A 16012-nucleotide genomic window follows, 5' to 3' on the forward strand; every position below is an offset into this window, starting at 1 on the left:
CAGTGCTGACCCGAGATATTCCTGGGATGGCACTATTCACACAGTATACTGGTGCAGTGCCTTGAAGGCTGATGCTTGGAGATGATCTCACTGATCTGCACCCCCACGGCGCAAAAGTCAAGCTGGGGGCAAGCCTAGCACTGGGGGAAGCTGCTGGTGGTCTGCCTCCAACCTCTGTCTCTGTGTGATGAATGGACGCCTAATGGCCTCCATTAACCTTCACCCTGGCACCACTGCTGTCTGCATAGCAGAGGACACTGTGTGCACCCTGTCTCCCAACCTCTGGACTGGTTGGAAGGGAAGGGCTTTACCATTGCTGTATACGGGTCCTAGGTCGGATGACCCAGGTTATCCATTTACACCACACCTGAGCACCTGGGTCTTCTATTTCCCAGGCTGAATTGCCTGACTTTGAACCTGGGTTATATTTTGGGGGGCATTTACACGGAGGCTTGACATGGGTCAATCCGTTAATAACCCAGAAAATTTGTTTTGGTTTAAAAGGGGTATAACAGTCTTGGTTTTAACTATATACATAAAATGAGCACAGATGGTTAAATCAAATTTGACTGGGGTACTGATTTAGAAGTTCTGACTTGCTTGACAACTTCCCATAAACATAACCGTTCTTTATGTGTCCTTCAATGACCCGGGCACAGGTATGGTTGGATTTGCCTGACGCGTTTCTTCATGGTCTTGTGATTTTCCTCAGAGGCCAATGTAACAATAAACCACTCCGTCTGGTGAGATCCAGACATGGCACATCGGAAATTAAGGCTTGATGTTCACGAATCTCAGTTGCCCGGGGAGATCCCTCTGTCAGAAATCTAGAATAATTTTGCAGGCATTTAAAGGCTTTCGGCGGACTGGGAAGGTGTATTGTCCTTTTCTTGACTTTGTTTTACTTACTTTGGTTATAGTGATTGTAGATTATACAGAAGTTGATTGTGTAATCATTATGCTTGCGGAAACGTTATTTCTCTAGTTGTACTTTAACGCGTTGCCTATTTTTTTTATTTTTGACTTTCTTTAGCCATGAACTGATGCATTGGTGCTGGCAGAAAACCCCCAAAAAGCGTCCGTCGTTCCTTCAGATCTTGGAGAGTATCAAGGAAGAGCTTCAGCCAAGTTTCCAGCAGGTTTCGTTCTACTACACCAGCTACCATAAGCGGAGGGGGTCTACCGAGGTGCCAAGCACAGAACCAGACCAAGGTCAGAAGACGCTTTTGGAAAACTCTGCATCCCCTTCTTTCATCAACTTTTCTTCTCTGTGCGTGGTCCAGAAAGACAATGCCTTAAACGGCAAAGGGAATATTAATACAAAAAGTAACTTTTATCACATGAATGGGAATTCAAAGCACTGAAAAGGCAAACCGTTTTTAAGGCAACCCCCTTGTGCAACCCTTGTGTCTCGGAAGAATTGCATGGAGTGGCTTTCAATCACAGAAGTCTTCTCATGGCCAAGTTCTTCATAGCTGATGAAACCAGTCTAGATGCACCAAACCAAACTTAAGCCATGTCCTTAAATGGAAGACTTCAAAAGAACCTCTAACGGGAGTTTGTGGCGGCAGATCATAAAAACGTTGCACGGCAGACTTGTTGGGTTGTTCCGAAGAGTCTGATGTTTAACTTTTTTTAATGTTTTTTTTTTCTTCTTTTTTTAAAGTCGTGGACACGATGGTGCTAGATTTGTATTGTAAACTGTGTTGTCTTTAGAAGATGAAAGGCTAAGTACGGACACCATTTATTTCCTTCTGAATTTAGCTATAACTTTGTACAGCTCAGTTACATCTGGAAGATCATCAATCGATGCTTGTGGAATTCACACCACAGTTGGCCGATCCGACCGATCTCCACCAATGTTTTTGTAAGTGCTGCTTGCGTCTTTGGGATGTCCCATGTTTTATTGATTTTACTATTTTATTGCCTAAATTAACACACTCAAAGAAGTGTGCAGTCGCTTGCCGCATTAATGTAGAGTTTTTACTGAAGGAAACTTTTTTTTTTTAAATGAAGTTACAAGTTCCACATTAGAGAAAGCCCTTTCAAGAAACTAGGTCTCTCTTTCGAGAAACTTGGTCTACCAGACCTCCAAAATGTTTCAAGAAAGTATTGTGCCAAAATTAATTTCCTTATACGAGTTTGTACCCAGAATAATTTTTTTCCCCCAGCACTTCGAATAAGCCAGAGCACTTGATGGTAGATTAAATACATATGTAGTTGACATGAAGCCATATTTAAGAATTAAATTACATAATAGCTATGCAGGAACTTGGATCAGCAGTCAGTTGGTCCCTGGCAGAAAAGCATATTGAGGTATTAGGCTCAGCGCTGCCATGAGAAATCGAGAGGGGGGGAAGACAGATTATTTAGGCCTGGCTGATTGTAGCTGAAGCATTGGCTGGCAGCTGGGTAGAGACGGCGCCAGTGGCATTTCACATATGGAGCTAGATGGGAGCCAGTAGTAGCTCACTGACCAACAGCCAACCGGGAGTTCCGTTTTTCCTGTCTAGTGTTCATTGTAGCACCCTCACCTTTCAAAATCCCTTCAGTTCCTTTTTCCTGTCTGGGGTGTTGCTGTCAACTTGAGTGATTCCAGCACCGTCTGGTCCGTATTGAGATTCTAGGAACACCAAAGCAGACAGTGCCACCCCAGGCAGGAAAGAGGAACTGCACAGATTTTCAATGGTGCAGGGTGCTAGAAGTGTTCCAGCTGGTGGCACCAATCAATAATGCTGCCACCCAGACCCCCCCCCCCCTTTGTTTGGGCCCGTGATGCCAGGCCTTGCAGTAGCTCTATCATGGTGGGCCTGATTAGGCTTCTAGGTTAAGGTGGCTTTTATGGAAATGATCTATCAGTCATACACCCAGTGAAGCCATTCTTAGCTCTGCAGTCGAAAACAAATGTGTTATCTGACTTAAGTGCACTTAAATGATATTACAGGCCAGTAATTAACACTGAAGTGACCAGGACAGAGCTTCCCAAGGTACCGTAATGGTCAAAGTTTTAACTTTTAAGTATATCCATGCTTGTTTACAGGTGTCTTAATTAGTACCTCCGTCAAGCCATGGATATCTTTTAAAACCTGGACCATTAGGTGCTTTGCTCTGCAGTTTCTTCAAGATCATTCAATCACAAACAATTACCTTTTTTTGTGGGGTTGGGGGATGGAGAACGAGGGGGGGGGGGTGTTTCCTCTATGATGCCAAAGACACAATGACCCGGAGTGATGTTAGTAAATTGTGGAACTGTACCAAATGCTGATCGAACGTCCAAGGTAAATCTTCTTCCCGTCTCCGCACACTTTTGTTCATGAGAAGTGGACGGTAGTTCCTGACACTGGGTTTATTCTAGCTGCGTAACACTGTAATGCAAGGTTGTGTGAATTGTCTTTTACCAATGCTGTTTGTTTTTATTTTATTAAAATTAACCAAATACCTTTTTGATTGTTGTTTTCTCTTTTTATCATTGCAATTACAATTTAGGTGCATAAAATAGCGATATGTTGTTCTACGTAAACGCAGGAGGCAGATATGTCACAAAAATGGCCGTGAGGTGTAAAGGTTCACAAGGTGTCGCATATTGAGCTTGAGGGGTGAGGTTAGGGTCCTGCGACACCAGGCCGTGGCGTAGTAGCTCTGCCCTCATGACCCATCGCCGCCTTCCGTTATATCTGCACTTTCCTCTCCATTTTGCATGTTGGCCAGAAATTCTAGAGCATGTGATCTACCTTTCTATCAATGGATAGATGATGGTAAATACCTGTATATCCCGGCAATGTCCCGGAACGTTTACTATGTATATCCATATGGAATTGGTGGTGGATTTTGGATCAATGTGTTTTGAGTATTGTTTTCTCAAATTGTATTTGTCCACAAATATGGCGACTGTATAACTAGCCAATGGCCGTAGAATAGATGACCGCCTCGTCATATGAGCTGTCATGGGTGCAAGGTGGCCTTAGGTACTTGGCTGTGGGACCTGGTCTGGGAACGGAATGATATAGTACATGTAAGGAATATACCATTGCTATACAACCACTGCGAAGACGTAACTGGGACCATCTGGTCCCACTTCAGGCAGAGAACACTCCTCTTGAACGATTTCGTCCTTTTCCAGAGATGGTGTTTATCAAATCTGCCCTTTGACACCCTTTTAAATTACATCATTTTTGTTTTCTTAGAGGGGTTCCCCGTAAAGACTTGGTCTCCTAGCCTGAGGTGACGGCTCTTGTAATGATCTACGATCCTAATGGTCACTTTGCCAGCTTCCATAATATTCTCTTTTTCCACTGACGTAGCAGCATCCATCCAATAGAGCAGCACATATGTGTTGTTACCTGGCGGCGTCCCCAGGGCGAGAGGAGAAAGGGTCGGGGAGATAAAGCGTCCTAATATTTGCCCAGCTCTCAGCGCTCATTATATGTCATCCTGTCACCTTTGTGTTGCACAGGCCCCAAAGATGAGCCACTCAATGCTGCCTGGCAACAGGCCTGGAGCGCGGCCATGCTGTAGTGGACTGTGTGGGGTTTACGGCCCGCTGACTCTATTCATAAAGTTTTACGTTGCTTAAAATAAATGATAATTAGATGTGTACACACAGATGATTGCTAAGTCCTGTCACATGCTTGGACTTAGAATATGTGCAGTCTGTACCTCAGTGTTTCCAGTACTTGGGTACGGTAGCTTTGTATACATTTTCCCAGGCGTAGCACCAACATATTCTGTTGCATTTTACAATGGTAATTCCAGGTTGCATTTGTTGTTGTTGTTGTTGTTGTTGTTGTTGTTGTTGTTGTTCTGTCAATGATTCAGAGACGAAGCGAGGCTTTCCGGGGCCTAAAGAACCTTTTTAGCACATAAGCACTAATAATAGCTTGGTTACAGCCTTCTAAGCACTAGTAACCATAGAATCATCTACACAGTACAGCAATAAACTTATCTGTACGCTGCAGACCGGTTGGGGTTACTTGAAAATAATATTGGTAATGGCGGAAGAAGAAGAATAAGTCTCTTGATGGTGGACGAAGTCTCCTACTGCCACGTTGCGTCACTTCCAGTTCTGTCTGCTGCGTCATCAGCGTCTCCTGGTGCTCTTGCCCGACCAACAATCCACTTGGAGCTACCTGCGCTGCCTTCAGACATCAGCGATCATCTGTCCCGCGCTGACGCGGGTGGAGGAAGCAGCATTAATCCTACGGGCGTTAGCGGGAACCCCGGAGACCATACACAGCCAGCAGCCAGACACAGAGGGACCCGATTCCTGACTGCACACTACTCCTCCGCTACTCTTTAATATAAGGATATGCCTACCGCTCACTCCTATAAGACTAAAGGGAACCATACACTTATGTGAGGTTAGATATCGCATGCAGCCTATTTGGAAAAAAAAATTTGAGACCCAAATCTATTCAATATTCAGGAACTATAGATCATAGGCAAATATTTATTTCTAATCTTACTTATTAAGCTTTGGACAGGACTTATGAACCATGTTTAACGCATGAAGGGCTGGTGTAAGGCTTCTCAGCACCCTAGGGTTCCCAAAAATTGGGTGGACCTCCCAGCTTCCCGGGGAGGTGGGCAAGTCCCCTGCTTTCCCTGGATGTCCACAGCACCCTCCCCTTTGCCAGCCACAGCAAGGAAGAGGGGGCAGCAAAGTTGGGAAGTATGACTCAAGGGAAAGTATGGGGGTGAGGCCTTAGAAGTTCCACAGCCGCCACCTGCGTTAAGTACAACAAGGATCCTCAGAGACATTCTTGATTTTTTGAAAATCAGACTTGGTGGCGCCCCCGCGGATCCCAGCACCCTTAGCAGCTGCCTAATGGTAGTGCCTGCCCTGAACGTATGGATAGGTAGAATTACTGCAGCCACAATGAGCATTCAGCCTAGATTACACCACCACCTGCGAACTCGTTGGGGGAGATAGATCAAATCTCGGAGAGAACTAAAGCTGAGAAGTTGCCTGTACCAATCAGTTAATTACAATTATAGGCTGTGCTAATGACAGAAGCTTACACTCTCTTCCGTGATTGGATGAAACTTCCCATACAGTATTTATCTTTAAATAAACTTTTAGATCCCCTCCAACACGAATTCCTTTGTTCATCCTGTGAAGAAGCGGAACATCAGGGCTGTGCCTTGAGAGTTATGAGGCATTGATTTGAGGTACACCCTGTATTCCTCTGTATGCCAGCTTTGTTGAGCTCCCGGTGCCACCGTGGAGAAGCCATTTGGCCAGGCCTTCGGAACAGACTAGACCATCAAGTCATCAGACCTTGGACACCTTAAAGTCTACGCACACTGACCAGATGCTTAGGGGCTCACCAGTAAGAGGGGCCTAGGTCAGGGGGCATCTGTCTCCCTAGCTAGCGCTTCCTAATCTTCATGGCTATCCGTAACATGGCATTGCAGATTCAGAACTACATCCAATCAGAGTGCTCACAACCATTCACTCTATGTGGAGAGACTGATGGGGGAACGAAGGAGGGGTTCTTTGTTATTTATTCCCATGAATTGGTTGCCTCAATACTGTTCTGAATGATGGCCCTGCATCTGATGCACCGATAGATGATCAGTTTTCTTGGTTAGCCACTAGGTGTCAGCAGCAGGACGTATTATTATAGGGTGTTTTCACACGTTGCATAAATAGGGCTCTGCCGGTGATAGTCGCAGCAGATGAGCAGGAATATAATGCATTGTGACTATACATGTAAACACAGGGGCATTATAAGGGGGGAGGTGGCCCGTCCTTACCGCCCGCCGTAGCACAGTGCTGTAGGAGGTTGAGCACTAGAGCAGGGTTTCTCAAACTCGGTCCGGAGTACCCCACACCCTTCATGTTTTCCAGGTCACCCGGCAAGTGCACAGGTGCATTCATTACTTAATGACACATTTTAAAAGATCCACAGGTGGAACTAAGTATAACACTTGTGAGGACCGAGTTTGAGAACCTGTGCATTACAGTGATCAGTATTTTCTGTGGAAAATGGCTCTGTGGTAATTTCTCCAGCACTTTCCGGTTAAGTACTCAGCAAATGGGTGCAGAGAGTGTGGTCCCAATTGCAGGGCTACCCCATTGCATACCTCCTGACTGTCCCGCTAAACACGGGAACGTCCCAGTTTTTGGGGACGTTCTCACTTCCCTCCCGCGGCCGGCAGTTTCCCACAGCGGGGGGGGGCAGTTGGGAGTCCCTCTCAATCTGACGAATAGACGCTGTGCGCACAGCGTCTATTTGCGGCCGAAAATGGGGGAGCAGCCTAATTTGCATAAGCCATGCCCTCATTTACATATACCACACCCCCTTTTCGGGCGCTTGCATGGGTCCCTATTTTACCATTGATAAAGTTGGCAGGTATGCCATTGCAGGGACCGAGACAGCACTAACTGCCGCTGCAGCAGCCTATCTCTCCATTCCCGCCACACGCTGCACAGTGCTGTGCGCTGAGCGGGGGAGGGGATCCCATCTTTCTCCCGAAGGCTGCCAATCACAATGCGAATGCCCAACAAGTGAAAATCTTGCCGAAGGCGCTCAATGCTGGGGTCTGCGCATTACCACCTACCAGTCCCCCACCATCGCAGACGGGGCTGAAATCAAACCTCAACGAGCAGGGCTGAATCAGTCCCAAAGTGTTGAAAGGGTCCTGACCCACAAAGCTTACACTCTAATACATGATTAAATTCTCCTGCCTGACATTGTACCCTGTGCCACAGCGTGGACACAAAACGCTATTAACCAGTTGATTGCCGCTGCTGCTGACAACGCTTGCCTGTGCGGCAGCCATTAACCGTGCAGTGCCTGGAACAGGCATTGTGCTGAGAGGAATTCCGCTAATGTGTGCACTCTGGTAGCAGGCGCTGAATAATAGATGGCAATAATAACAGACACGGCTCATACCTCTGTATGGGAAGCGAGGGCGTATTACTAGGAGGGATGCGAAGGTAGCGACGTGGGAATACTGGGAAATCTCAGGAGCGCAGAGTACTCATGGGGTCCGGACCTACAGCGGTTTCCAGGATGGAATCAGCAATTTACAATGGGACCATCTCCTCCTGTAAGAGATTGATCACTGGAATGTTTTCTGTCAGGAACCCTAAATGCTGCGTCAGCTAATTATTGCTTTGTAATGAGCTGTAACGGGGTCAAACATCGCTGCATCTATGCCTATGAACCGCAGCGTAGCAATGGCCCGCACAGACTCCGCGGTGACTTAGGGATGATGGCCGTCGGCAATTCAACATCATCGATGGTTTATGGTTGATGTAAAATAGTTTTGCCATCGATGGGAGAGAACCAGATGCTTTCCATCCATCGATGTCAAGTATAAACCAATCAGTTTTTTTTCCTGCAAGAGGCCGGTACACGGAGCATAGCTCCGCCCCTGCCACCTGTGAAGCCCGGCCCCCATGTTTTGATTAGTCCCCCGAAAAATCAGTCAAAAGAACTGGACTATTGATAGGTAAAAACATTGATGGTCATCCATTCCATAGTATGCCACTATCGATGGCCAGTTTCACTATTTCCATCGATGTCAACCGTCAATGGCAACGATGGCCATCCCTGTATTGGCTTGGGTCCGCCTGCACCTGTGTTATGTAGATTCCATGCTGTTTGGCCACCTGCATGGAAATCTGCTGATAATGTCCCTCCAAAAATGGCCGCTGCCTGGGAGGAGACAGATGTTAGAGGTCCTACATGAATCTCCTTGCAATGGGGGGTGTGCATCGGAAACTTTATTGGGGGTGGGGGGGGGGGGTTGGGGGTGCAAAATTGATAGTTACCCCACTGAGTTCCAATAAATGAAGCCAGACCTAGTAATGGGGCAGATGTATTAGGCCTGGTGAAGAGATAAAGTGGAAGGTGATATCGCATCCGCCAATCAACTCCTAACTGTCATTTTCCATACACAGCTGATTTGGACTTTCCACTTTATCAGGATTAATACACCTGCCCCATAGTGTGAGATCAGCCAGCTGCCATGTTACAGGCAGTGTTTGCAAAATGACAGGAGCTGATTGGTTGGTACCCCATCTCCGCCCACTTTATCTCTCTCCAGGACTTAGTAAATAATGTAGACCACTACATTTTAAAAAGAACAACATGTGTGCGATGAAGAAATACATTTTAGAAAAGAAATCCTGGACCAGGACCATCAGCCACCGCAGCACACTGTGATAGAACGTTTGTAGGAAGTGCGTTATGTCCCGGACTCATGTCATTGTCCCCTCTCCAGTGGCTTCTGTCCCCCAGGGGGTGGGGGGGGGGGTGATTAGCTTGGCGCAGTAACCTGGGCTTAATATGACAGATACACATTGGCGCATTCTGACTCCTACTGCCCTTTTGAGAAGCAAATACATCAAATCAATATTTAGTAACTTAACGCAGTCAAAATGGTTTAATAATCATTGTCTGATGTATGTGACCTGACAAGTGGGGCAGTGATGAGCCGGAGAAACACGATCTGCTCTCATCCACTCAAGACTCGGACAAATTGGATTTGATAGATGGCTCCAGTCCAATATGGAGACAGAGGAGAGACCTCTTCACTGCCAAGATGGAGACTTGGACAGAGATCAGCACCTTAGAGTGTATATAACACGGTGCCTGACCTCCGGATCATGGCGCAGCCAGTGTATGGGTCAGATAATGCTATGTATACTAGGATCATATATGCCTGAAATTCAGAGGGACAAAGTATAAAGGTGCCCATACACTGCGCCGATTTGGTCCGATTTTAACCGATTCTGACGGATCTGGCCATGTAATCGGACCAAATCGGCTGTGCATGACATGCTGTCAGGTCCAATGTGCGCCCCGTTCCGCATCGGACCCGGACCCTGTGGTCACACCGGCCGGACATCGGGGGCCAAATGTAATAGAGTGAGAGTTTCAGAAAGTGAGAGTTTTCTCATGTTTTTTAAAGCAGCAATCAACTACATGGCAATATCAACCTGGTGTTGCAGTGTAGTTGATTGCTGCTTTAAAAAACATGGGAAAACTCTCCCAAAATCTCTCACTTTCTGAAACTCTCACCCTGTTACATTTGGCCCCAGATGTCTCAAAATCTGACCCATCAGTGGCACATCTTGGGTGCTTTTTAGCACCGGCGATGTGTCGGGTCCGATCCAGGTGTGCGCCAGCGTTGAAACACCTATATGCAGCCAGCAGTGGGGTCCGTGTAGTGGGGGCGGGCAGCGGGGGCGACCAGCTCCTTGTGGGGCAGCAGGGGGGGGGGGCGATCAGCTGATAGTGCGGCCAGTGGGGTCCGTGCGCCGTGGGGTGGCAGCGTAGTCTGTGTTGTGGCCAGCTGGTTCCGAGACTGTCTGAGAAGCAGCGGCTGGGAGCTACGGATTCAGTATTAAATCCCGGCGGTCGGGATCCCGGCGTTCAGAATCCCAACGCTGGAATCCCAACCGCCGAAATCCCGACAAGGGGGGGACGTGGATCGCCCCTCCTTGCGGGCTCGCTGCGCTCACCACGCAGTGGACACCCCCGGAGGGAGAAAGTGTCGGGATTTCAGAGGTCGGGATTCCAGCGTCAGGATTCTGAACGCCGGGATCCCGACCGCCGGGATTTACACTGGATCCCGGGAGCACAGTAGGGGCATTTTGCCGGGAGCTGGGGCAGGATACTGAATTTTTAAATGACTGGCCAGACGTTCATTTGCTGAGAGAATTCTCAGCAGGGTTTCCATACACATGTGCAGGCCAGGGTTGCCTACCCTCCCGATATGGACGGGAGGCTCCTAAAAATCGGGTCCCCCTCCCGGCCCCCCTGAAAAAGTGGGCAACCCTCCCGGATACCGGCGACACCCCCTGAATCTCTCTGCCCGCAGCAGTAAATTACTGTGATTCGCGGATTTTCGCCGCGATTCGCGATTTCCACAATTCACATAATTTAGCCCCACGGGGTTTTCAGTACTGGGGGCGGAGCTTGATGACATCTACATCAGGCCCCGCCTCCGAAGTACTGCAGACACTGAGGGGGCAGATTTATTAAGCTTGGTGAAGTGATAATGTGGCTGGTACTTTATCACCGGCCAATCAACTACTAACTGTGTAGTTACAGGGTGGGTTTGAAAACTCAAAAGAAGGAGAAAAAATACTCTTTTTGTTGGGGCACTTTAATTGACTTATTTATTGTAATAAGTATGATGTGGGATTATGTTAATATTGAAAATAAACTCCTAATCAAAAATATTGGTTTGCTGTGTTTTTGGGGTAATATCCCGATGAAAATAGTTAAAATTTAACTTTTATTGACTTAAGAATAAAATAAATTAGGATGGGTTGACACACACTGATACAGACACTTACAAGACAAAAAACATATAATATGTGTGCTCTAATACACTATTTAGGAATATCTCAATTTAGTCTCCTTCCTGGATAGATAGAACAGTAAGGTTATGCTGTCAATATGGAAAGTATAATGCCCCTTTCCCACTGCAGCTAAAAAACGGTAAATTGCAGATTTTCAGCGCAATTTACCGTTTTAAGGCTGCAGTGGGAAAGTGCCAGAGTTGAAATACCGTTTAAAGCTAAATGGTATTTCAACCCGTTTTTAAAGCAGAGTCCTACACGTTAAAATAATGTTTAAGAGGCAGTGGGAATGCCTCTTAAACGTTATTTAGCCTCCAGGCCATGGGTCCTCAAACTGCGGCCCTCCAGATGTTGTGAAACTACAAATCCCAGCATGCCTTGCCACAGTTTTGCTATAAGGTAGTGTTAAAACTGTGGCAAGGCATGCTGGGATTTGCAGTTTCAGAATATCTGGAGGGCCGCAGTTTGAGGACCCATGCTCCAGGCAGTCCCAGTGCCTGATGAGACCTAGTAGTTCTCACTTTGTGCATGTGCATAATAAAGAGCCGCTCATTACATATGCGCATATGTAATGAGCGGCTCATTATTATGCACGTGCACTCATTACATATGCGCAAAGTGAGAACTATTAGTTCTCATCAGGCACTGGGACTGCCTGTACCCTGCATGGACCCCCGCTGCCTCCCCACTGCCCTGCATCCCCGTGCAGGTAAGTACAAGGGGAGGGGAGGTGGGGGCCAGAGGCGGAACTACCATTGGTGCAGAAGATGTATTGCACCGGGGCCCCTGAGGACTAAGGGGCCCACTACTGCCTAGACTAGCAGCTTGTACCTCTGTTACCCACTGTTGTGGGGCCCAAATTGTACTTTTGCACTTGGGCCTAGGGTGACCAACTCATCCCTTTAATCCGGGACACATATTAATTACACAGGTTCTGTGGCAGTTTTAAACCAGGTGAAATGGAGTCTTGAGGTGTGGCAGTTTAAAACCAGGTGAAAGCCAGCCACAGAACCTGTGTAATTAATATGTGTCCCGGATTAAAGGGATGAGTTGGTCACCCTACCTGGGCCCACCACTCACAAGTTCCGCCACTGGTGGGGGCACAGGGCAGGTACGGGGGGTTAGGCACTCTTTACACTGGGGGAAGGGGGGGGGGGTTAGGCACTCTACATTTTACACGGTTCACTGCAATGGGAATGGTACTTAAATGGTATTTAAAACGGTAATCTGCTGCAGTGGGAATGCTAATACCGTTTTAAATACCATTTAAGATTACCAGTACTTGGTCTGCAGTGGGAAAGCAGCATAACATTGTTTTAGAAAGAGCTCATTACAATGTAACAATAAAAAATGGCAACATTATTGTCTATCTATCTATCTGCTAGTATATCCAGGTTGTGTATTCAGAAATCTGTGTAAACTAAACACTCTGTTAGCAGGTATTATAGCACCTCGATTGTCTCCTATCTGGATTAATTAGGGCAAATGAGTCTGATAAATCACAGTAATACAGTGTTAATAAGCAGACAAAAGAGTATATGCTTCAATCAGATTTAGAGTAATCTTATCAGGAAGAAATATTGGTACTTGTGTAATATCTGGGTGCCCGATTTTTTCATTGTATTACATCGCATCGCATGCAATATAGTGGCATACAATTCATGCGATTCGATTTTTCATTGTAAAGACCCGATTTTTCATTGTATAGTCACCCATGGGTGATTTCATACCCCCACTGTCCAACTACGCATGGAGTTGATTTTATATAGTGTGGTGAGCGCAGCGGGCCACCGAGCCTGAAGCGTGACGAGCGGAAGCAGAATACATGTAAAGTAATCCACGGGGCTCGCTGCGCTCGCCACGCTTCAGGCTCGGTGGCTCGCTGCGCTCGCCACACTATATAAAATCAACCCCATGCGTAGTTGGATAGTGGGGGTATGAAATCACCCATGGGTGACTATACAATGAAAAATCGCATCGCATCGCATGCCTTAAGTAGTGAAAATGAAAAAATCGGGCGCCCAGATAATACACAAGTACCGAAATATCTGACCGATAATCAATAAGTCTTAGATCATAGTCTTCCTAGGTACTCAAATAACATTGGACAGATTACACCATCAATTTCAGGTAGGATAATTTAAGGTTAACCGTCTCCCCTTAGTGGTTGTAAGGGTTAAGGGAAAAAGTCTCCCAGGTGTCTTATCCCACCCAACTGCTCTACTTTGTATACCTGGAGAGAGCAGTGTTAATCATTAGATGGTCATAGGAAGGTCACCCATTCCCTTTCAGACCTAAATCCTCCACTGCCAGCTGCCATTACATGTGTATGGGCTGGTAGGTATTGTGAGCAGTTTAGGGATAGGAACAAATGCTGATATCTACGTTCTCCTTTATGGGGAGGGTTCCCTGATGTTACGTAACAGTGCAGGGATAAAAATAAAGTGTGTGTCAACCCATCCTAATTTATTTTATTTTTGAGTCAATAAAAGTAAAATTTTAGCTATTTTCATCGGGGTATTACCCCAAAAACACAGCAAAACCAATATTTTTGATTATGAGTTTATTTTCAATATTAACGTAATCCCACATCATACTTATTACATTACAATAAATCACTCAATTAAAGAGTGCCCCAACACAGAGTCTTTTTTCTCCTTCTTTTGCGTGACCATTTTACGTTCATGGGAGCACCTCCACACCTATTGTTTGTTCAGAATTTCTCAGACATTCTATAACTGTGGATCACTATATTAGTTATTTCTCACACAGACCCTCTACGCCTGTGCACTTGCATTCCCAGTTCCCCTTTTCCCTGTAAAAGAATACTTGGTTTGAAAAATGACAGGTTGGAGCTGATTGGCCGGTGATCAAGTACCAGCCACTTTATCACTTCACCAAGCTTAATAAATCTGCCCCTGAGTCTCCTCTCCGGAAGAAGCTACTTTAAAAGTAGGCAACCCTGGTGCAGGCCCATAGTAAGGGGTATGGCTGATGGGGTGCCGGATGACTGACCTAGAGGGCTGTCTGTCGGAGCCATCACATGTGCGGAGGCAGGGCGCTCTACTGGATACGCATATGTATATACAGATTTTGGCCAGCTAATCCTGGTGTGTATGGGTAATAGGGTTGACTCAATTGAGGCCGACATACATTCAGTCGACCACTGAAGGGTGACAGGGCTTAGGTCGACACCTGAAATAGGTTGACATGGGTTGGGAGGTTGACACAAGCATTATGTTGACAATGGGAAGGTCAACAGTCAAAAGGTCAGGGGCAAGCAGTCGCTGTAATGCTGAGGCACACAGTCATTTAGCGGTCCAGCTGCCAAGGAGATCTCTGTGCCAAGTCACGTGGGGTGTGCCAACTGCCACGTGGTCTGCCCAATGAAGACTGTTTCTGCTGCCAGGGGACATGTGTAATTAGGTCCGACCTAAGTGCTTTGGGGCATGTGCCAAGTGTAAGGGAGCCAATGCTTTCTCATGGTGTCTCTGTATATTGTCATGGGATCTATGCCACCTGCCACTGCCCCGTGCACTGAGGTTTGTGCCACCTACCACTGCCCCTGTGCACTGAGGTCTGTGTTACCTGCCCATGTGCACTGAGGTCTGTGCCACCTGCCATTGCCCCTGTGCACTGAGGTCTGTGCCACCTGCCATTGCCCCTGTGCACTTGGTCTGTGCCACCTGTAATTGCCCCTGTGCACTAAGGTACATGCCACCTGTAATTGCTCCTGTGCACTAAGGTACATGCCACCTGTAATTGCCCCTGTGCACTAAGGTACATGCCACCTGTAATTGCCCCTGTGCACTAAGGTACATGCCACCTGTAATTGCTCCTATGCGCAGTGCCATTGCAACAACGACCTGCTCAGTGGGGTCCTTGCAGTGTACATCTGCACCTTGAGACTAGGGAGGCTCGCAGCACTGCCCACCGCTCACAATGCCGCCCGCCACCTCCTCGCTCGCCCAGGTTGTTTTGCATAAACATCCATTTGCAGCCTTGCGTGGGTGGAACAAATCATTCGATGGTCGCTGACTGTATGGGAACAGGGAGGGCAGCTGATGTCCGGTTATGTCAGCTGCCCGCCCCTGGCAGCCGTGTCACTGTCTGATTTCCATGGGAACGCCCATGAAACGCTGAGCATTCCCAGGGGCGCATCCCGTCACCGCTAATCCCCCCGCACTTGTGGGTTCAATTGGGATGGCAAAGTTGCAGTTCACCGTGGGCCCGTTGACAACCATCATGTGCAGATGCGCATTACCAAAACATCACTTTGCCGCGCACGAAGGTCCCGCTGGGCCGCCAATGAAAGTTGGGCAGTAAGCTGATTACTTTCTCCAGTATATTACATCCCTTCCAACATGAGCATCACCAGGAGGGACACAATGCTCTGCTCCTGCACTTCCCCCAGAATGTATGATTGCCGTCACCTGTGTGGAACAGGTGAATTAATAAGAAGGTGTTCCCACACAGCTGATGGTAATAATTACTTAGCAGGGAAGCCCAGGAGCAGAGCACTGTGTCCCCCCTCATGTTGGCAGGTATGAATTATCCCCCCTGGGCGAGGCACTTGCTGACCCTTATCCCTTTGGCTTCTGACTGAGAACTTTCCAAAAAAAAAGGTTGCAGCCACAGTTTTATCTAATTACCCCTAATTGCGGTGTGATGAGGAAAGCATGGAGGATT

The 16012-nt window shown here is 47.2% G+C and overlaps 1 protein-coding gene across 2 annotated transcripts in view; it reads left to right on the top strand.

Moving 5' to 3' along the window:
- Window positions 1-2751, top strand: part of INSRR (insulin receptor related receptor) — a 49300-nt gene extending 46549 nt beyond the window's left edge. For both annotated transcript variants that reach the window (XM_083167832.1, XM_083167833.1), the window contains exon 22: window positions 1034-2751. In XM_083167832.1, coding sequence (XP_083023958.1) covers window positions 1034-1364 — 331 coding nt within the window. In that variant the 3' untranslated portion in view covers window positions 1365-2751. The remainder of the gene's footprint in view (window positions 1-1033) is intronic.
- The last annotated feature ends 13261 nt before the right edge of the window (window positions 2752-16012 follow it).

The sequence above is a fragment of the Crinia signifera genome, chromosome 12, assembly GCF_055691185.1.
Source record: "Crinia signifera chromosome 12, ASM5569118v1, whole genome shotgun sequence".
NCBI classification, from domain to species: Eukaryota; Metazoa; Chordata; class Amphibia; order Anura; family Myobatrachidae; genus Crinia; species Crinia signifera.